This window comes from Pogoniulus pusillus, chromosome 8 (assembly GCF_015220805.1).
Source record: "Pogoniulus pusillus isolate bPogPus1 chromosome 8, bPogPus1.pri, whole genome shotgun sequence".
Lineage (NCBI taxonomy): Eukaryota > Metazoa > Chordata > Aves > Piciformes > Lybiidae > Pogoniulus > Pogoniulus pusillus.
This window is the reverse complement of record NC_087271.1, coordinates 30,592,622-30,613,942: the sequence shown is the minus strand read 5'-3', so window position 1 is coordinate 30,613,942 and position 21,321 is coordinate 30,592,622. Positions and strand designations below refer to the sequence as shown.

Below are 21,321 nucleotides of genomic sequence, written 5' to 3'. Positions count from 1 at the left end.
GTCCGTCAATCAGTGCTTTGCCTTTCGAACCCGCCCACCCGGCGGGGAGTTCCTATTGGCATTGCTGGCAGGAAGGCGTCTGTACAGGTAAGAATTACGGGTCGCAGTAGGCTGGTTGTGGGAGGGCTGCCGCTGCCTGGGCTGAGTGGTGAGCCGAGAACGATGGAGTCTGTAGGCAGCGGCGAGTGGCAACCCCCACTGCGGAAGTGGCAAGCCACCCGCGCTCCCCTTGCTACCGCATCTCACCAGTAGCTGCCCGGCAGTGCGAGGGCCTCTCCAGTGCTTGTCCTTCGTGCACACTATAGGCCCATCTGCCCTTTTCATAGTAGGCAGGAAGGATCCTTGCTGTCTTCCACTTCTGTCTCCACAGACAAGCAGTTCCCTCTCACAAAGTGCCTGCTGTTCTTGACTTTGCCTTGTCCTTTTTTTAACCTGGCTTTTCTATACCTGGCTTCGAGATTGGTGCTACAGGCAGGGTTTGGGTTCTTTGATCATGGCTGGTTTTATAAGACATCAGGCCTGATGGTAACATGTGGGAAAGACTTATTATCTCTATGGGGGAAAAAGAGTCCTAGGACAAGAATTAGCAGAGCTTTAAACTAGATTCAAAGAGGATGGGACGTAGCTGGGTTGGCAGCAGTGGGGCAGCACTCAGGTATTAATGAAGGCCAGAAAGCCTCACACCCACCTAGGGTGGAATCAGTGTGCTCGGCTCGCTCCCCAAAATGCCTGTAAGCCAATGCACACAGCACGCCAAACAGGAGCAGCTAGAAATCCATGTGAGTCAAGGGTTGTCATCTGGTGACAACTACAGAGATGTGGTGGGACAGCTCACGTGACTGGAATGTAGTCGTGGCTGGCTGTTTAGGAAAGACAGACTGACAAGGTGAGGTGGTGGAGTTGCTCTTTATGTGAGAGACCAACTAGAATGTGTTGAGTTTTGTCCAGGGGTGGGTGAGAAGCAAGTTGAGAGCTTGTGGGTGTGAATCAAGAGGCAGGCCAGCATGGGTGATACTGCGATGGGTGTCTAGTACAGGCCACCTGCTCAGGATGAGAAAGTTCATGAGGCTTTCTACAGGCAGCTAACAGCAGCTTTGCAATTACAGGCCCTGTTTTTATGGGAGATTTTAACTACCCAGATACTTGCTGGAAGGCCTTACTCAGACAGCCACAGTCCAGGAGGTTCCTCCTATGCACTGATGATAACTTCTTGATGCAAATAGTGGATGAGCCAACAAGGAGAGGAGTGCTGCTCAATTTTGTACTCACTAATAAGGAGGCTGACGTGGAGGAAATTGAAGGCAACCTTGACTGCAGCAAGCGTGAGATGGTGCAGTTCAGGATCTTGTGTGGTAGGGACAGAACACCAAACACGATCACAACTTTAGACTTCAGCAGGGCCAACTTTGGCCTTTTCAAGCAATTTCTATAGGAAGTCCCATGGGACAGGGAACTAGAAGGTAAAGGGGCCGAGGGTAGTTGGTTAACATCCAAGGATCACTTCTTCCAAGCTCAAGATCAGAGTATTCCAATAGGTAAGAAATTTTTGGTTATGAACTGGTTGACAGAAAGAAGTCAGAGAGTTCTGTGCAGTGGGTCAGAGTGTAGTTGGAGGCCTGTATCTAGTGGAGTCCCACAGGAATCCATGCTGGGACCAGTACTATTCAGTATATTAATCAACAACCTGGAGGAGAGTAGACAGTGTACTGTCAGCAAGTTTGCTGGTGGCATAACAGTGGGAGGAGCAGCTGACACATCTGAAGGCTGTGTTGCAGTTCAGAGACTTGGACAGGCTGGAGAGTTGGGCAGGGTGAATTTGAATGAAGTACAACAGGGACACAAGTGTAGAGCCTTGCAGCTGGGAGAGAACAACCCCATAGATCAGCTTCAGTTTGGGGCTGCTCTGTTGGAGAGCATTTCTGGGGAAAAGGACCTGGGAGCTCTGGTGGCCCTTCTAGCCAAGAAGGCCAATGACATCCTGGGGTGTATTAGAAGGAACGTCACTAGTAAATCAAGAGAGGTCCTCCCCCTAAACTCTGCCCTGGTCAGGCCACATCTGGAATATTATGTCCAGTTCTGGGCCCCTCAGTTCATGAAGGACAGGGAACTGCTTGGAGTAGTCCAGTGCAGAGCCACAAAGATGATTAAAGGAGCGGAACATCTCCCTTAGAAGAAAAGGCTGAGGGAGCTGGGTCTTTTTAGCTTGGAGGAGACTGAGGGGTGACTTCATTAATGTTTATAGATGTGTGAAGGGCAAGTGTCAGGAGAACAGAGCCAGGCTCGTCTCAGTAATGTCCAGGAGCAACAGATGCAAAGTGGAGCATAAGAGGTTCCACATAAACATAAGGAAAAGCTTTTTCACTGTGAGGGTGACAGGGCTCTGGAACAGGTTGCCCAGAGAGGTTGTGGAGTCTCCTTCGATAGAGATATTAAAAACCTGCCTGATTATATTCTCGTGACCTGCTCTAGGCTGTGGCTTGGAAGTTGGACTAGATGATCTTTCAAGGTCCCTTCCAACCCCTAACATTCTGTGATGCTGTGCTCACATGGGTACTTGCAGCATGAAGTGGTTAGCTGGTGAGTGGGTGCAGGTACCATCACCAGGCATTACGCCGGCCACTGCCTTCTGCTAGGCAGCAGCTCCAAAGGGGTTATTCCCGCAGTGCAGTGAAACTGGCTGCGACCCATGACAGAGACTGTTTCTTTGAAGTCCATTTAATAACTGTAATAGAAATTACATGTAAGTGGAACTACCTGAGCATGTTCACTGCACTGCTGGCTTCCCTTCATCACTACCTTCCCGTGACTTGAAAGGGGATTTTCAGTACAGATGGGAGACAGCTAATAACAAGCCTTACCTTGTTTTCTCCTGATAGAGAAGCCTAAAATCATAAACCCTCCCATAGAAAGTGCACATAGCGCAGAAAGGCGTCAGCGAGGCGCTGCAGAGATGTGAAGCAGAAAGGGGCGGACGCCGAGCGTGCCGGAGTGCACAGCCCAGTGCAGCCCGGCTCCCGAGGCTGGGGCGGGTCGGCGGAGCCCCCGGCGCCCCCCAGCCCTGCCCCTGCGGGCCTGCGTCGGCCGAGAGGGCACGGGGGAGGGCGTGGGGGCGGGAGAGAGGGGCAGGTCGCCGGCAGCGGGCTTTGGGCGTTGCGTTCCCACGGTCAGGGCCCTCTCCGTGTCGACAGCTACGGGTTTCGCTGCCTGTCTGGGCAGGCCAGTGAGCTGCGGGACGTTGGCGGCCGTGACATGGCCCAGCAGGCAGGTACGGAGAAGCCTTAACCGAGGCGGTGCCGCGGGGCTGCGGGTGCGCCCCCGCCTTCAGCTCCGGGGAGCCGCGGTAAACAGCGCGGCAGGCTGCGCCGAGCCCGCGGCAGGCTGCGCCGAGCCCGCGGCAGACAGGGAAGCTGCCGCTGGCCGCCGGGGCCCAGCATGCGAGCGGGGCCGGCGCCTCGCAGGGAATCGCCGCTTTCCCGCGGCCAGGAGGTCCCCTGTGCGCCCCGAGTGGCTGTGCGAGCTCGCCGTAGCAGTGGATGTGTTTGTTAGTCGGCTGCAGCGGCTTGGAAAGAGACACTGAGGCGGGCAGCGGCTGCGCTGTGGGATGGGGACTGCCCAGTGGAGGTTCTGCAGGCTGGGACGCCCTCCCTCAACTGCGGAGCCCACGCTGCCGCTGCTGGCACGGCGTAGGTTAACGAGAAAATGCTTCCTGTGTTGTGTTTGCAACGTCTTCTTAAGGCGATACCGTGACGTCAAGGTGGCAGGAATACTGCAGTATTAGGGCAGGCTTAAGTTAGAGATGGGTGATCAGCTGTAAGGAAGGTGAGTGGAAACTGTGGCATACTGTATCCCGCAGGACAATGGAGAGCTGAAACAACAGGAGTTGATTTTTTTTTTTAGAAGCCTATTTATAGGCTTGTTTTCAGGCTTAAAATGCTGATTCGAAACTTTTCTTGCCCTTTGTGACAGATGGGGAAATTGAAGGTCTTGAATCATACCAGAAGACAGACTTGTGTGCAAGGGCTGCCTGAGTAGAGTGGATCTGATCTATGCGTTTTAAAAATCAGCATTGGTGATGATATTTTTAGTTCTATAAGAAACTTCTCTTGTGCAAATTAAAAAGTAATTTGTCTAATGTCTTCAAATTTATTTGCAACCTAGGCTGTCTTCTTGGTTCTTACTGTCACAACAATCTTTTATCTGAAATAAGTATTGGAGGCTTATTCTTAAGTACTGCATAAAGCATTGATTAAATGTTTGGGAGTCGGTGAAGCTATTAACAGATTAAGAACTGAAACATATCAGATACTATAGAGAGTAACGTCTCAAATGTTTATAAGGATCTCTTGTAATGTATCTAACCTATGAGCCTCTCTGGCTAATTACAGTGCGTGAATACCTTTTGGTATGTCTGTTTCATGGTCACTGTTGGTTTGCATTCAGTCTTTTATGGCTGAAGGAACAGGTATAATCTTACTGAATGACAAATTCATCCACTCAGGTAATTTATCTGGATTGCTGGGTCTCCATTTCCAAGAGCAAACAATAATAGTGATGTATAAGAAAAAAATGCTGTTTGTCTTGACAATTCCATTTCTTTCAAGGGCTGAACAGCCAAGGAAAATAAAGAAGTGGGTAAGATTTCAGAAGGGTGAATGTTCACAAGAGGCTTTTGGTACTCTTCTGGATGCAGAAGGAAATGAGTCGGGATGCCTTGTATATATGATACTGTTGGCAAGGGAGAAGGAAAGAATTTTCAGCAAGTAACTTTATAATTACAAAGGGCCAGATATTCCACATATCCTGACAGCCTATCTACACATTTAAGAGCTTGACCAAACTTTTATTTTGCTTCTGCAGAACATGTACAATATTTAGTAAGGTCTTAAATTCAGTGTAATGTATAAATCCCTTTCACAGAGGCTAAACAACTTTGGAGGCGAGGTCATAAGTGCAGACTGATCTGATGCCACTGTATTCACGCTTGCATGTTTTCCAATTGATGCAGACTTTTTTAATTCAGAAATGGAAAATCCTGAAGTATCTGTGAGCAGCTGCAGTACTCATGATGATGAAGATCTTTACAGCTACAAACGACAGCTTTCGGTATCACAGGAGGGACTTTTGGAAGACCAGCTTAGAAGGAAGTTAAAATTCTTTTTCATGAACCCATGTGAGAAATTCTGGGCCCGTGGTAGGAAACCTTGGAAACTTGGGATTCAGCTGCTCAAAATAGCAATGGTTACTATTCAGGTGAGTGACTAGAGAAGCAGGGACTCTTTTTAGTCCGTGAAAATTCAAATAAGGAGTGCGACTGACAAATAGTAGTCTTGGTGTGGTGCAGAGACAGGGCAAAACTATCACAGTAGCATGTATGTATCTTAGCTCTCAGATGTCAGTTTCTCCAAAAGCCATTGCCTAAAACCTTTCCTAAGAGGGAAGAGGAAAGGAGCCTTGTTTAAGAGCTCTAGGTTTTGTTTTACTTTTTTTTCTTCCCCATTTTTTCCCTCCCAAAAGGTGGCATCCTTACACATCTATTCCCCTCAGTGCCTTCTTCACTCTGAGTGTATTTCTGTGCAAGGGAAGGAACAGTTGCTTGTGTTTCAATACCACAGTGATAAGAACTGAAATTGTTAGCTTTTTCATGCTGTTTGCTTATGGCTTGCATATGGTATGTAAACCCTTCTGTTGAAATGTATTGAAAGAAATCCAGAAATGTTGCTCCACTCTTCCTCACATCTAGCCTTGCACCGTAGATTCTGCACAACACGTTTATCTGCTGCCTAAAACACAACTGTTTATCTCAAAGTTCTGTGGTTAAGGAGGGGTAAGATTTTTCATAAAATCTTTTAAATGCCTCAGATGATGATCCTCCAGAGTTGGCTGCAAGTAATTTACATTTATGATGGTGTTAGCACAATTATGGAGCAGAATGTTTTCTACAGTTGTGTGAATAACAGGACAAACTGCAGTAATAATAATTCTTTTACTATAAATCAGGGACTGTGCTTGTATCTCTTACTTTGCTTTTTAGTTTGAATTATATCATCTTCCTTTGATTGCTATCTGATTGCAATGAAAACTTAAGTTATGGAAGAAGCTAATTAAAAAATAAACTAATTGTGATTTATCCTTTTCAGCGAAAATCAGCCAGCAGGTAATTCAGTCACAGCACTGTTGATTTGCTGTATTCCTGTGTGCTTAGCATGCTGAGCTTGCTCACAAAGCATTTTAGTATCTCTGTAACTGAGTTATCCTTATCGAAAGCTACACATCCAGTTTGCATCGTGACCATAAAGCTAATCTCTAGATTAGTGATTCAGACTTATCTCTGATGAGTTTTTTCACAACACTCCTGACGCTAGATTTGAAACAATAGTTGCTAGAAAGAATTGCATAAACAATGCATCACATTCTTCTAGGAACCTTTTCCATCCTGGATAGTAGCTGGCAGGGTTTTATGCTAACAAGAACATTTATCATTTCTTTTTTGTCAGCTTTGGAGGTTACCCTGTTACAAGCATGGTTTGCTTAGTTATTCTTTAAGGACTTTCTGCCCAAAACTGAGGGAAAGATGTTTGGTTTTCTGGCTTGCCTTTCCTGCACTGGAGTAAGGACTTCAGAGTCTTGTCCTGTCTTTTTGGCTGAGATACACTTACATTCCTCAAGGCAAGCCATATTAATGTCAAACTTCACTAACAAAGCACCTGTAGTAATATATGGGTAGCATGAGTTTGAGGTGGTATCCTTTTCTTTGTAAAAACCCAAGTCCTTGGCCAAGATGCTGGTAGACATGGTAAAGGAATTTTCTTGAAACCCATTGTTTCCTAAAGTCAAACTTTGTTTTGACCAGCTGTGAAATGGAGTTCCTGTGTCTGCCAGCATGGTGAAAGAGTGACTGTTTGCAGACCAGGATTCACATGTTACTCCAGAAACTAATTTGCCTTTGAATGGAAAATATAAATGTCTTTTTCAGCTGGTGGTTTTTGGATTGAGCAATCAAATGGTGGTTGCCTTCAAAGAAGAGAACACTGTTGCATTCAAACATCTCTTCTTGAAAGGATATATGGACAGAATGGATGATACATATGCTGTATACACACAAACAGATGTCTATGACCAGATATTCTTTGCAATCAACCAGGTACGTATTATTGCTGCAGTGTATACAATGCATATGTTCCCTACCTGGGTACCTTTTCATCTTCCATCTTGCCTGATGGTGTCTGAAATCAAACTTCTGTGGCAGTTGCTTAAGACTAGAATCTTGACTCATTCAGGTTTTCTGCCATTGCTAGAATGTTGTACTTGTGGTGACATCCTTAAAGCATCTATGTATTAATTCTGCCCTAAATCCAGGCCTTGGGTTAGAGCCGGAGAACTTTGCAGATTACAAGTTAGGCTTTCTAGTGAGAGTTGTAAGGAGATTTGTAAAGGCAAATAAAAATGGTATTTAGATGTAAAACATGGACCTACTGTTTTTGTCAAATACCTTAAAATATTAGAGGACTCAGGTGTAGCATGGTCTAGGTTTCTGAGTTCTTTAGGTGACCTTTAAATAAAAGAGCTAGATGGTGGCACAGATACAACCACTTCTGGGATTGTTTTTTTCACAGATCAACAGTTTTGTTTCTATATAACTTAGTTTGTCTGTTCCAAACTTCAGTACTTAAAGCTGCCCAACATTTCTGTCGGAAACCATGCTTATGAGAAAAGGGGAGCAGAAGAAACAGCTCTGGCTCTGTGTCAGCAGTTCTACAAGCGAGGAAACATCTGTCCTGGAAATGACACCTTTGATATAGACCCAGAGATTGTGACTGGTAATGAACATAATCTATTTTATCAGTTCTTTGGGAGGAGGACCCTACATTTATGATGAATTCTTCTGAACATCCATTATCATATACTCCTGTCAACCTATACTGAACTTAACTACCAGTGAAAACTAGCAAGAAAACTACTGTACAGCCCTCTACCTCTAGCTCTTACCCACAAAGTGACAGTCCTTTATGTCTACTGCCACAAAGCAAGTGATGACCTGTTAGCACTGATAACTGTTTAATACAGCTACTTCAGGCTACTTTCAGGACCCTTCCCTGAATGGTTAGATATTCATGATGAGTAACTTGGCTGGTTCAGGAAAGCAAATACATTTGCTAGCTAGCTTCCCAAATGACTGCTCACTTAAGCATGCTGTCTTGCTTGGTGTAGTCAACAGCTCTTTCCAGCCTTGGGAGTGAGAAAGGCAGATTGCAGTTGAAGTGTATAATACCTCATGCAGTGTTGTTATGAATACTTATCCATTGCAGACTGCTTGTACATTGAGCCAGTGGTGCCAATAGACAATGCAACAGTGGGAAAACACAATTTGAATTTCACTCTGGATTTCCACAGGTAAGGAGAAGTAACCCACACCTTTTGTACTGGGGTGTTCATGCATTTTCCCTGTGAAAACTAATATAAAGCTCTATTGCAGACTGGTGGCAGTGCAGATCATGTTCAATCTGAAGGCAATCAACCTCCAGACTGTTCGTCACCACGAGCTCCCTGATTGTTACGACTTCACTCTGACAGTATGTGGAAGCCTGTGTGTCTTTCTGTTGAAAATGAAAAATTGTTCTTGCAGGTTTACCATGCACAGTTAGTGCAGATATTTTCTGAGCATCATTGGGCACCGTTAACTGGACCCCAGGAGTGTCTGGATTACTCTGTTAGGGCTTAATGTACCCTGCAAATAACCACCAGTTGTGACTATGGGAGATTAAGCTCTGAGTGCTTTTGGTGTGGTCCTGAAATACTTCCTTGGCTTACTCTAATCTATCTGAAGTATAATGAAAACATAAACCTCTTCTCTTTAGAGAGATGCTTTTAGGAAAGGTTGTTTTCAGATCATAATGAAATGAGGCAGTAGTCTGAAAGAATTTCACCTAGGATCTACTTGATTAAGTCATTTAGCAAATACATGTTTACCAGATTTGTATTCCACTCTGACAACAGTTACTTGAATAAACTGGAATTAGGTTGTGCTTAAACAAGTTGCATAACTCCTCCCTTAGGAAAATGATTCTGAATCGTCATGCAAGCTTAGCAGTAGAGTGTGCTACATATGTAATGGTTTCACTTTGAAAGGACATGTACTTTTTTTTTCTGGTTCATACAGATAGTGTTTGATAATAAAGCACATAGTGGAAGAATTAAAATAAGTCTAGACAACGACATAGCCATCAGGGAATGTAAAGACTGGCATGTTTCTGGATCAAGTAAGTGTCATCAATGTGTTTACATTTTCATGACAAACTTTTGCTACATTAGCACAATGTTTGTAACTTTAATTAAAAGATGAGGCACTATTGACATGCTTTAGTGAGTATGCTCTAAATTCTGATTTTCTAAAGAATTGTTTTCTTCAACCTCTGATTTGAAGTCCTGGGAACTGGCCACATCATTTGTTTCCTTAGCAGTTGTCAAACCTTGCACCACTGATACTGTCAAAGTAATTTTTTCCACACCTCACTGTGCATCCTTCTAGGTTTGGCTGCCAAAATTATACTAGCATTGCTTAAATTAGTGCTGTGAACCTTTCTAGCACCAAGCAACCAAAGGACACATGATAGCTGTGAAAGTTGAAACTTGTTCACTCTTCTTTTGAGACTTAGCACCAGGAAGATAAGGAAGTACTGTTGCTAAGGCCTGCCAGAGTGGATGTGATGGTTTGGGTGTTACCCACCCCCCCTCATCCCCCCCCTTTGGAAAATCACCCAGACTAGACTCATTGGCTCTGGAGATTGAATGAAGCTTTATATTTACAGCTTAGCACAATATACAAGCAGATATTTACAGTATATACAGTTACAGACAGAAATATACAAGGTAAAATGTAATAGAGAAACGTGACACCCCTCCCAGAAACCTGAGTCCCCAGGAGGGGCTCACAACCGCCCTTCCACCCCTCTACCTTACCCAAGACTTGCCTTATATTCAAGGAAAGTTCAGAGAGTCGGCCAGGGGGGTTAGGAAGCAGATGGATTAGTCACACAGACACAGGTTAGGTTAGAGAGAGTTCAGCTCAAAGCCCAGAGAGAGAGAGACTCTGTTATTTATGTTTGTGTTCTTGTTCTTATACGTCTCAGCAAGCCTATGAGTGAAGTAGACATCACCACTGTTTTCTTTTCACAGCCTGTAATCTAGTCCTTCTCACCAAAGCATTCTAGCTAGCTTCAAACTAGTGCAGTGGAATTAGGTGGAAACACTTCTTACTGCTGTGTAAATATTGTTTGGTGTGTATTTGGGTGTAACCTGAGATGCATGGTGTAATTATATAGTCTGTCTTAAATAGTTACTCCCAAGAGCACCCTTTGTTGGCAGCTATTGAGTCTGGCCACAATATTGTCCAAAATCTTTAATTAGAGAAAAGAATGTCTTTGAAAGTCAGGAGCTTTCCAGAACTTTATATTGCACTTGCTTATTGTTGTTTGGTTTGGTTTGGTTTGTTTTTTCTGAATTGAGCAACAGGATGAGTCAAGTCCATTTTTCTACTTTGCCACTTTCCCCTTTGCTATGCCAGTATTAGGAAATGAAGAGCTGGCAGTGGAGAAAATAGAAAGAGAAGTGTTTTGTTGATGTTTTTTTAATCCAATTTGGAACTAATTTGGGGGAAATTAATGAAATGCATCACACCACTTTTGCAAACATGAGTTCCACTAAACACTCTTTATTGAGCAGCTGCTGTGTTATAAATGTACACCAGATGGCAAGCTACTTCTAGCAGATTGCTACTGAAACAGTACAAGAAAGTTTGGATAGCAGGGTTCTGTAATAACACACATTTAATATCTATGTTGGTCATCTCTGGAACAGTTTTCTAAATAATCTACTGGAGTATACCAAGGTAATGATTACAATTGAACAATAACAAGTTATTGCTGCTCCAGACTACACTCCAAAATGAATTTAGATGGCAACAGCAGATGTATTAGTGACTGTGATATAAGCAAGTAGGTGTTTTTTCCTGAGTAGTGCAGTTTGTGAAGTCAAGTAGAAATTCAGTATCACATTTTTAAGAATTGCTGCATCTTCTTGCATATTTGACACTAATTTGCTTCATTTACTTCCTTAATCACTCCGTGCATTAAAAATCTAGTCCTTATGATGCCCCATCTAGTTTCAGATATGTGATAGGTATAAAACTCAAAAGAAGTCTAATGATAGATTTGGTGCAAAATTTAACCTTAATTGATCAAGAATGTGAATTTTAATAACATTAGAAGCAGCAAACTCATGTCTAGCTCAATACAGGGTTTGGCTAGCTGAGCAGCAATGCAAATTATCTTCTCCAGGACAGAAAACCTAACTGATATTCAAATACTGGTCTAGAAGAGAAGATACATACTGTAAAGTTCCAGGCATTTATTTTTTTTTTACAAGTTCTGTCACTCCATAAGCCAGTGTGGTAAAATGTACAAAATGCAAGGCTATGAGAAATGCTTATGCTCTGGTACAGTGTAGTGCAAATGCACAGCACTCTGCAATGCAGATGCACTTGGGTCTCCCGTGAAAATATGTGAGAGAAACTTTTGGAGGAAAAATGCTAAGGCTTTTCTTAGTTCATTTGAGTACTGAAGTAAGAATCAAGTTTGGATGTTAAGAATGTTTATACAAGATGGTCAAGAAGATTAAATGCATTTGATTGTGAATATGCACACTTTTGTTTTTGCAGTACAGAAGAATACTCATTACATGATGATCTTCGATGCTTTTGTTATATTGACTTGTCTGGCCTCATTGATCCTTTGCACACGATCAGTGGTTAAAGGAATTAGGCTCCAAAGGGTGGGTATAACTCTTTCTGTGGAAAGACTTGTTTTGTGGAAGTCTGATTAACTTTTTTCTTTCTTGTTTTCCCCTAGGAATTTGTAAGTTTTTTCTTGTATTACTATAAGAAAGAAGTATCTTTCAGTGATCAAATGGAATTTGTCAATGGTTGGTACATCCTGATTATAGTTAGTGATGTCTTAACTATTGTTGGATCAACTCTAAAGATGGAGATACAAGCCAAGGTAAGCTTGATTGAAGCAGCAGTGATTGTTTTTGTCCCAGCTCAGTTGAAATCTCTCAAAGAGCTTTAGGTTGGCTGTACTTGATTCTGAGTGGCATGAAATTTTAACACTCTCATCTTCTGGAATTACAACTGAGATTTGTTCTTTCCAGTTGTGAGATTTAAAAACCCCAAATATCACTAGATGTTACAGTTCTAATTATCTTTGCTCCTTTATGACTCTGAGGAATAAAATGAGGTTTATCTCTGAAAGGTTAACTGTTGACTTCCTCTTTTCCACATTTAGGACCATTTATATTTCCTTATTTGATAGATTTTTTTAAATTTAGCATTTAACTTTCTGTTCCCCATTTAAGAAGTGTTTAACTAGCACTGATAGAGTCCTTATTGCTTTGCTGCTTTCCCAGCTTCTGGTTTCCAGCATGTACATAACAATCAGCCACAGTCAAGTTCTAGGCCTTTAATTTCTAAAATAAGCCTGATATGTTTTTAAAATAGGGCTTTTTTCTTTTCCACATTATATGCATCCAGAATTAGGGTAGAAAAATTACCTAGGAGCTACAGCTTATTGCAAAGTATGATTATTCTGATATGTGTAGTAGAATCATAGAATCATAGGAATCATAGAATCATAGAATCAACCAGATTGGAAGAGACCTCCAAGATCATCCAGTCCAACCTATCACCCTGCCCTATCCAATCAACTAGACCATGGCACTAAGTGCCTCATCCAGGCTTTTCTTGAAGACCCCCAGGGACAGTGCCTCCACCACCTCCCTGGGCAGCCCATTCCAATGGGAAATCACTCTCTCTGTGAAGAACTTCTTCCTAACATCCAGCCTATACCTACCCTGGCACAACTTGAGACTGTGTCCCCTTGTTCTATTGCTGGTTACCTGGGAGAAGAGGCCACCCCCCACCTGGCTACAATGCCCTTTCAGGTAGTTGTATACAGTAATAAGATCACCCCTGAGCCTCCTCTTCTCCAGGCTAAACAGGCCCAGCTCCCTCAACCTCTCCTCATAGGATTTGTGCTCTCACATAATGTTCTTAACCAAGTCTGTAGCAGACTTTGATGTATTGACATTGCAACACAACAGACTTTGGACAGTAGTGATGAAAGGATTGGCCTGAAATTCATCTATTGACAGCTTGACTATCATAAATGCCCTATACAAATAGTTCTACCGTACATTAGGAACTATAAACTCAGTTCCTAGGAGCAGAAAGAAGCTATGAGAAGTTGGCTAAGACAAGAGATAGCTCCATCCTGCTCTTGGAGATGCAAAGATTAGAACAAGACTGGAGCAAGATCTTGCATTTGGGATTCCAGTATCTTATATATATAAATACATCTGTTCATATATGTTTCTTTTCTAGTAGATCATTTTACTAAACCTCTTCATTACAGGTGCATTTCACTTAATTTTGCAAACCTTGTGGACCATAACAAAAAGACCTTTTCCCATGTTACTGCATGAAAATTAATGGCTCAATAACAATTTCACATTAAAGTAACTTAAATTTGCTTTTAGCCAAGCTGTAAATGAATTTTGCTAATATAAAATAATAGCCAACTCTTAGAGGAATACAGACAGAAAATAATGAACATTTCTTATTTGAGAGAGTTATCATGGTTCATTCCAGAGTAGAGCTGCAGCACAGCAAACAGAGTGTATGCTCACTTGGGTGAAGACAGGCCAGTGTGTATAAGTGGAAAAAAAGCAGTGAAGTACCAATAAAATATAAATGAAGTTCCAGGTAAAATTAATTAGTACCTAATTAGTTTTCTTCTTGATAGCTTTCTACACCTTACAGTTCCCAGCTACCTAACAAGATCCTTTTTAGTATTTATCTGAGCTCTGCTGACAAGTGGTGCTGTTTTTTAAAAAATGCTTTGCATACCTACTGGAAGAACCTTCTTTGCTCTGCAGTTGTAGTCTTTTGAGATGCATTAGAGAGGTTCCCAAGCTGTTGCTGGGAATCTTTAGATGAAGATTCCAGAAGCAGTTGACACAGATGTGGAGGCAGCATAAAAATGTTTGCAGAGCTACTCTGCAGGTCTTGGTGAGCCAGGTAGAGAGGGGGTGTCTTTGTACCTCCAGTGCAGTCATGCTCTTGGCCTTGCAAATTCAGCAAGACTCTTGTAGTAGAGAGAGTCATAATTTAGAACCTGACAATTGTTATAATACTTGATTTTTGTCTTTTTTTTTTCCAGAGCCTGACAAGTTATGATGTCTGTAGCATACTCCTGGGAACATCCACTATGCTTGTGTGGCTTGGAGTCATTCGCTACTTAGGTTTCTTTCAGAAGTATAATGTAAGGATTCTCCTGGGATCTTCGTGCTGTTGGTATTTATTCTGTTTGTTGCCATAAGAGGACTGGAAAAAATACCTGGTTCATCTCTAACTGTTTGCTTTGCTTTGTGTAGCTTCTCATCCTAACACTGAGAGCAGCGTTACCTAATGTAATGAGGTTTTGCTGCTGTGCTGCTATGATCTACCTGGGCTATTGTTTCTGTGGATGGATTGTACTGGGACCATACCATGTGAAGGTAATATATTTAACATGGAAAAAAACCAACTTGAATAACATAATGGAGTCCAAACAAAACAGAGATTACTATTGCTGTCTTCTAAGTTCCTGTGTCGGGGCTTCCCTTAATATAAAAATAGCACATCTTCAACATGGTATTGCTCTGAGGAGTCTGACTTCCATGACTCACTCAGACCTGCCTCAAGTTATGAAAGCTGTGAGTCAGGAGTGGAAGCTGTTGTGACTCCAATCACATGTTGGTATTTTGAGGAATAATTTTCATCTTGCAGAACATCAGTGTCAGACTAAAGATTTGGAGACTTTATCTCTTTTAAAGGTGAAATTGGCTAACCTGAATTGAATGTGTGTATCTACAGAGGATGACAAACTTTGCTCATTCCTCAAATATTTTATTGTTTCACTTTATGACACCCTGGGTGTACAAGATGATTTGAGGCAGCCAGTCATCAGCTGTGTGTCTTCTTTGTGTTATATACAGTCTTTTGGATCCAAAAAAAGCATCAACAGATGTCCACATGTTCTTCCCACCTCTCTAGTTTCGCTCCCTGAACACGGTTTCCGAATGCCTGTTTTCACTGATCAATGGAGATGACATGTTTGCCACATTTGCAGAAATGCAGCAGAAAAGTTACTTGGTTTGGCTGTTCAGCAGAATCTACCTTTACTCCTTCATCAGCCTGTTCATCTATATGGTGCTGAGTCTCTTCATTGCACTCATTACAGATACGTATGAAACTGTCAAGGTAAGCATAGGCTCTTATTCTTTGGTAGGAATTAAATGCAGGATTAGTGCCATTATGACTTAACTTTCTGACTATTTTGACTTGGCAGTTCGTGCCAATTTAAAGAATAAACATAATAACAACTTTAGAGGGTGTAGAATGATGATAGGTTTTTAATCTCTCCCTGCTAAGGTTTTCTTACATGCCTGTTTGATTTCCTACTTCAGTGGAAGCTAAATATTTATTGAAAAGCTGTAATTCAAGGTTATTGTGCTATGAATCTTCTAATTGAAGACCTGAACAATGTCTGATAAGTGGTTTTGGAAGGATTTGGATTATTGCCTTGTTAAAAATTTAACTAAATGTCCATTTTCAGCACTACCAGCAAGATGGCTTTCCAGAGACAGAGCTTCAGAGATTTATATCACAGTGCAAAGATCTACCAAACTCTGGCAAGTACAGGATAGAGGAGGAGAGTTCTGCATCTATCTTCTGTTGTTGTAATGGTATGTACCTATATTAAAATTTTGCATTAAGGTATACACAAAAGCAACACACCACAAAATGTCTCTGGTATGATGTTTACGAAGAAACTTTACATTTTGGGGGGTTGGCTGGAAGTAAAAAAAAAAATCACAAAAATCCCAAACTGTTTCTGATGCTCTCGAATGGAGCACTTCAGCAAAATGTCTGTAACCAACAAACTCCTTAGGAGAAGAGAGGGAACTTTTTGAATTAAGAAGTGCTTAATACATGAAAAATAGTAAACATATACAGTAACTTGGGAACTCTGTATGTATAATGTGCAAGCATTAACATTTGCTCTACTCACTGCATTTACAGAACTCATTCAGTGTCCTCTTCTCCGTATTTTAATGATACCTTTTGCAGTAAAGTTCTAACTTCAGTGGTAGCTGACATGAAATTCAGGGAGAAAATTAACTTGTAAGGTTTTAAGACAGCATGCAGTTTAAGATACTATCACAGCACTTGGAAAAGCATTGCCTGACTTCCACTATGGAGAGCTTAATGCTTCAGTTATTTCTGTCTTCAGGAACACTGACTGCAGAATACAAGGTTTATATTTAACCTGGCTGGCAGCAACTCTGAGTTTTTCTTGCTGAAGAGTCCCTTAGTGAGGGACCCTTAAAATATTTGCAGTTTAATTAAAAATATCAAAGGCATGCATGGCTCCTTGTTTTTTGTTTTTTTTTTCCTGATGTGATATATTGTTATATGCCAGACAGAATATGAGGAGGAGGTGGGTTTGTATTTTGAAGCCCAGAGACAATGGAGCCTGCAGTGAGCCAGTCCAGAGTGGAGAGTTTTGCCTGAGTGCCGTACTGGAGGTGAAAGTGTGGAGTGAAGCAGAGCTGAGCATCTTGCTTCTGGCTAAAGGGCATGGGCATGTTAATATTTCCTTTTCTGCACACACCTCTCAGTTTAACAAGACAAGAAACTCAACATGGGGTGGGACAGGGTGGGGATGTAGTACCTTTTCCAGAGACTGGGACGTAAGGATTTGGACTCTAGAAGAGCTTTCAAAAAGGAAAACTTCATTACTCCCGAGAAACTTGTTGTGCAAGAGTACAGGACAGAAAACATCACTTTGGACTTAAACAGAGATATAGGCATTGAAGTGCCTCGTTTTAGAGACTTGTTTCCTAGGCAGGTTAGGTACTCTTTAATAATTTTAACCTGATTCCAATGTCTTGATTCACATATATGCCTCATACCTTGTATGTTAGTGTTACAAACATTTTTTAATCTGGAAATAGTGCATTTCTTTCTCCAGAAGCTAGACAAGAGGCTGACTTTGCAGATGGACATAGGCTCATTAGCTCTGTACTGTGGCCTTCTGGTTTTACTTTGAAACAAATTATCTGTAGGAATAAAAAAGTATCTCAAGTGAGATATTGCATTATATGTTCTATGGCTTCTGTTCCTAAAGCAGTCATATGGTCCTTCAGGACACACAAGGCTTCTCTTATTTCTTTTGCACATTTGAAATATTTTATGGCAGTTTGTAGTAGTTTCTTGTAGGTATGCATCAAATTAGTAATTAAATACTTCAGATATATTTTTTAAGGCTCCTTGCAGAATAGAATTATTATTTTGATGCATGTGCCTGACTTTTCCTCCTGTCCTTTACAGGTTGTAGTGAACATACTTAATGGCGTGTGAGAGTGTATCATGGAGGCTTTGAAGCAGCAAGAACTGGACAGTGGAGCTGGTGTAAAACCTTTATACCTAAAACCTGAATTTGCTTCTCTTGAAAAACAGTGTAAGCCTGTGGCAGATGCTTATCATAAGCTAACAGTCCTTCTGACTAGGTACTGTCACTGCTAGTTCAGGGGCTTTGGTGTTTTGGTTTTTTATTAGCTTCGTTATACCTTTTTCCTCAGTTAAATTGTGCTAGAATGCAAAGGGCATTAAAAACCAATCTGTGTTCAGGTACTTTGCTGGATTATATGAGTCGTCTAGAAATGCAGTAACTGGAAGTAGAAATAATGCTGGGCAACTGCAACTTGAACACCAACCTAACCTTCAATACTGTAGGCATTACCTAAGTGTAACTGACCCATCACTGAATGAATGGGCTCATCCTAGAGCCTTCAGCATTTCTATTATCTCCACTCATAGTAAAAATAAACTAAGACTGTGAAATTTGGTGTAATTTGTTTCTGGAGACATTGCTGTTCAAATATGGGTGAGAGCATAAAGTAAATACTCTTGTAAACATAAGTACCTCTTGATGTAACTGGCAGTCTCTTCTCAGAGAGGCCAGTGATATGCTGGTTTGAGAGTTGAGCTGAGTGGTGAAAAGGAGATGTCCTTCTGTATCCAGCACTGGGTAGGATCATTTACAGCCTCCAGCTTCACCGTGTGCTGATCTTATGTTTTTAAAAGAGAAGTGAGACAAAAGCACTTTCAAAAGATCTATTTTGTTTTTAATTTGAAATCTTCCTCCGGTACACAAGCCTGTGAATCTGAAGTCTAGGCTAAGTTAAATACACAGAACTCTGAGAGTAATATATCTCCACACAGTTGAACCTGGATATTTTCTACCAACCTAATAAACTGGTACTGCCAGTGGCTGTCTGAAACGCTAGATCTTAAAAGGTTCAGCTTTGACAACTTTGTTCATGTATTTTATTGATTGTGCTACCACTGAATGAATGCCTTATTTCCAAGAGTCTCTTCACTGTAGGAGCAGAATAGAAAACCAAAAGGATTTTGGTTATTTTAGGAATTTGGATATTTCAGATGGTTTGCATTTGTGAGCAACATTCCTGTAGCTGTATGTGACAATGTATAATGCTGTCCATAAAAGTGAAGGACATTAAACGTGTTATGTCTACATATTTACACACTGAAAATGTGCTACAATAAACACAGCTACAGTAAGTATCGGGTGTGTTGGTGTTTATCTGGAGACTAAATGTTGCCAGGTTAATATAGGAGCTTTTTTTAATATAGCAATATGTAATTTCTGGCATGCAACAGTGTGCAGAATGTGTAAACTTGCATTTCCTCAAGCTAGTTGCTGTGGACCTGGGTGAGGGCCCATTCCCAGCTGATCCTGTTTCACAGTATTTCAGAATTTGCTGTAGATTTGATTGCAAGATTTAAACTTTACATTAAAAATGCTCCTGTACATTGCATGAAGTTCAAATTCAGCAAAGTCAAACCAGGTGGGCAGAGCAGATTATTCACAGTATCTGAAAGTTTCCTGTTCTTGTCTTCTGACTGTCATTAAAGGTTGATGACTTTTGAACCTTTTCAAGTAGATTCAAGGCAATCTTGCTTTGAAAAGCAAATATTAAGTGACTGTGTTTTCTGTTGACACATTGAACATTGTATTGACTTTAACACACCGTATGTAACATGCACATCACTATTATACAAAACAGTTTGTGTAAGGAATGCTGAGAAGGATGGCAAGCACATTAAGATTCCTGAAATGCAGAAGGCTGACTTCTTAGCAAGACTGCTTTTATTTTTTTCAGAATTAAGAAAAATTAAAATTGATCACTTGCACAGAATTCAAGTGCCTTTTGTAAACAGCTATGAAATACTTTGCCAATACAGTTGTAAGGCAAGTAGAAGTGTAATTTAGAAATGGGGCAGAGTGTGTGCTTCATCACTATTAAGAAACTGACAACAATCATCAAACTCCTATAGATTTTTATAGAAGCAGAGAGATTATGCAATAGGAACATAAGGCATGGAAAGCTAGAGTGACCGACCCCAAAGCAGGAAAAGATATTGTGTATAGATTCTTTCGCTTTGTAATAGGAGAAATCTCCCACTGAAGACTGATTTGTGTTGCCTGAAGAACAAACTTCACTGAAGCTTGTTTTGCAGTGAAATCTCTGATACGGTTTTTCAGTAATGACCTGTGCTTGTGCTACAGCTAAAAATTCAATCAACTGAGACACAGAAATTCATTGGAAAGCCATGCTCTGCTACTTCTGCTGACTACACAGGTTTTAATTCAGCATTGCTGGCAGCTGCATGAGTTTGAGGAGAAAAGAGTTGGTGAAAAGCAGCTTGCCTCTAAACAGTAATGGGCACAGCCACAGTGTGAAACCAGAGGTGAAGGCTATCAAAAAGTAGGAGAAGAATGTATATATGTGTATAGTAAAGGAAAGCCTGCTTATAAAGTTAGCAGAGCAGTAGTTGTGTTCACAGATGCAGGGGAAAAGAACAGTACCTTGAAAAGTTACTTGCTTACAGCTGCTCAAAATGTCAGTTCTGACTGGAAGGGTAAATGCTGCTTGAATTGTGTATCTTGTGTTTATATTTTGCTTTTAAAAGAAAAACAGGTGCTCAAACATGTATATTTCACCTTGGTAGTGTTGCTGGCAGCCTAAGTACTTGGCTCTTCTAGCTGCTTGGTCCCTGGTGTTCAGAATCTGTGTCTGCCTGAGTGTTTTGCTCACCTGAGAAAGCAACCAGTAAATGCTGTGTTTTCTACCCTTTTGGCTGCATTGGAGATGGAGTACAGTTTTACCAAGAGATCTGTGGTGGCTGCCGTTGCATATGCAGTGGGGCTTTTCAGTCCTATTTGTGTTAACGTACGATGGGCTGTTTATGGCCTCGCAGAGCCAACAAGTGTGACAATGATGCTGCTCTAAAAAAAACACAACCTTGTGACTTCAGCAGCATCAGTGATCTCAGCATTAGCAATGCCAGTACTGCATCCTGGAGACATCAGTATCTTTATGCTGATACAATCAAGCATAGAGCTGTAAAATGCATCTAAGGAGAGCAAAGAAGCAGATAAATACCAGATAAACTTGTTATACGTTAAAATGCCACCCTACAGGGCTTTCAGTGCTGCCCAGGAAGTTGTGGAGGGGTAAGAGAGTGCTTTTGTTATGATTCTCGCTGGGCTGTGGAAAGAGTTGCCTGAAAAATACTGATAGTGTTTCCTCATGAACTTAAGTTGAAGAGTGCTAAATTTGTGCAACAGCTGTTTTTCTGTCGAAGTTCATTTAAATGCCAATGTTTTGCATATGCCCGAGTAGCAAAAATTTGTTTCAGCAGAACTCGGATCTCTTCATAGAACGAAGTTGAGAGTGGTAGGGGCCATACTTGCTTCAAAGTAGCAGTTTCTGCATTGTATGAAATCTCTGGCAGATGAGGGGGGGAAAAGCAGATGCTGCTTCAAAACTCAAACCTGTGCTTGCATCGGGTGAGGAGAGCATCTTCCTGCCTGAGGCAGTAGCTAATACCAGGTGCTTTAGGGGAAACCTTAAGAAAGCTTTCATGCTTCAGCTGACAAAATGCTCTTTCAGCTGATTTTGAGTAACTTCGCATAGTTGTTTAGCCTTTTGTTCCTTCTTTTGGTTACAGTGTCCCTGTAACCAAACACAGCATCGCCTGGGAGCATTATGCAAGGCGCCTACACTGCCCATCCGCACTGCGTGGGCAGGTAAAGAGCCCACAGTTGCTGCAGTGGAGACCCTTATAATTCAGCATTC

The 21,321-nt window shown here is 41.6% G+C and overlaps 1 protein-coding gene across 4 annotated transcripts; it reads left to right on the top strand.

Moving 5' to 3' along the window:
* The first annotated feature begins 46 nt into the window (after positions 1 to 46).
* On the top strand, positions 47 to 19,114 carry MCOLN3 (mucolipin TRP cation channel 3). Of its 4 annotated transcripts, none has more exons than XM_064147924.1 (14): positions 47 to 87; positions 5,006 to 5,250; positions 6,974 to 7,141; positions 7,664 to 7,817; positions 8,307 to 8,391; positions 8,474 to 8,570; positions 9,158 to 9,257; positions 11,714 to 11,826; positions 11,904 to 12,053; positions 14,271 to 14,372; positions 14,485 to 14,607; positions 15,146 to 15,352; positions 15,708 to 15,837; positions 17,486 to 19,114. In XM_064147924.1, the coding sequence occupies exons 2-14, from the start codon at positions 5,023 to 5,025 to the stop codon at positions 17,503 to 17,505; spliced, it is 1,677 nt and encodes a 558-aa protein (XP_064003994.1). In that variant the 5' UTR covers positions 47 to 87; positions 5,006 to 5,022; the 3' UTR covers positions 17,506 to 19,114. The 4 variants fall into 4 exon arrangements, with proteins under 4 accessions (XP_064003994.1, XP_064003995.1, XP_064003993.1 ...); XM_064147925.1 differs by having other exon boundaries at positions 65 to 87; positions 5,021 to 5,250; XM_064147923.1 differs by lacking the exon at positions 47 to 87 and adding an exon at positions 2,963 to 3,265 and having other exon boundaries at positions 5,021 to 5,250.
* The last annotated feature ends 2,207 nt before the right edge of the window (positions 19,115 to 21,321 follow it).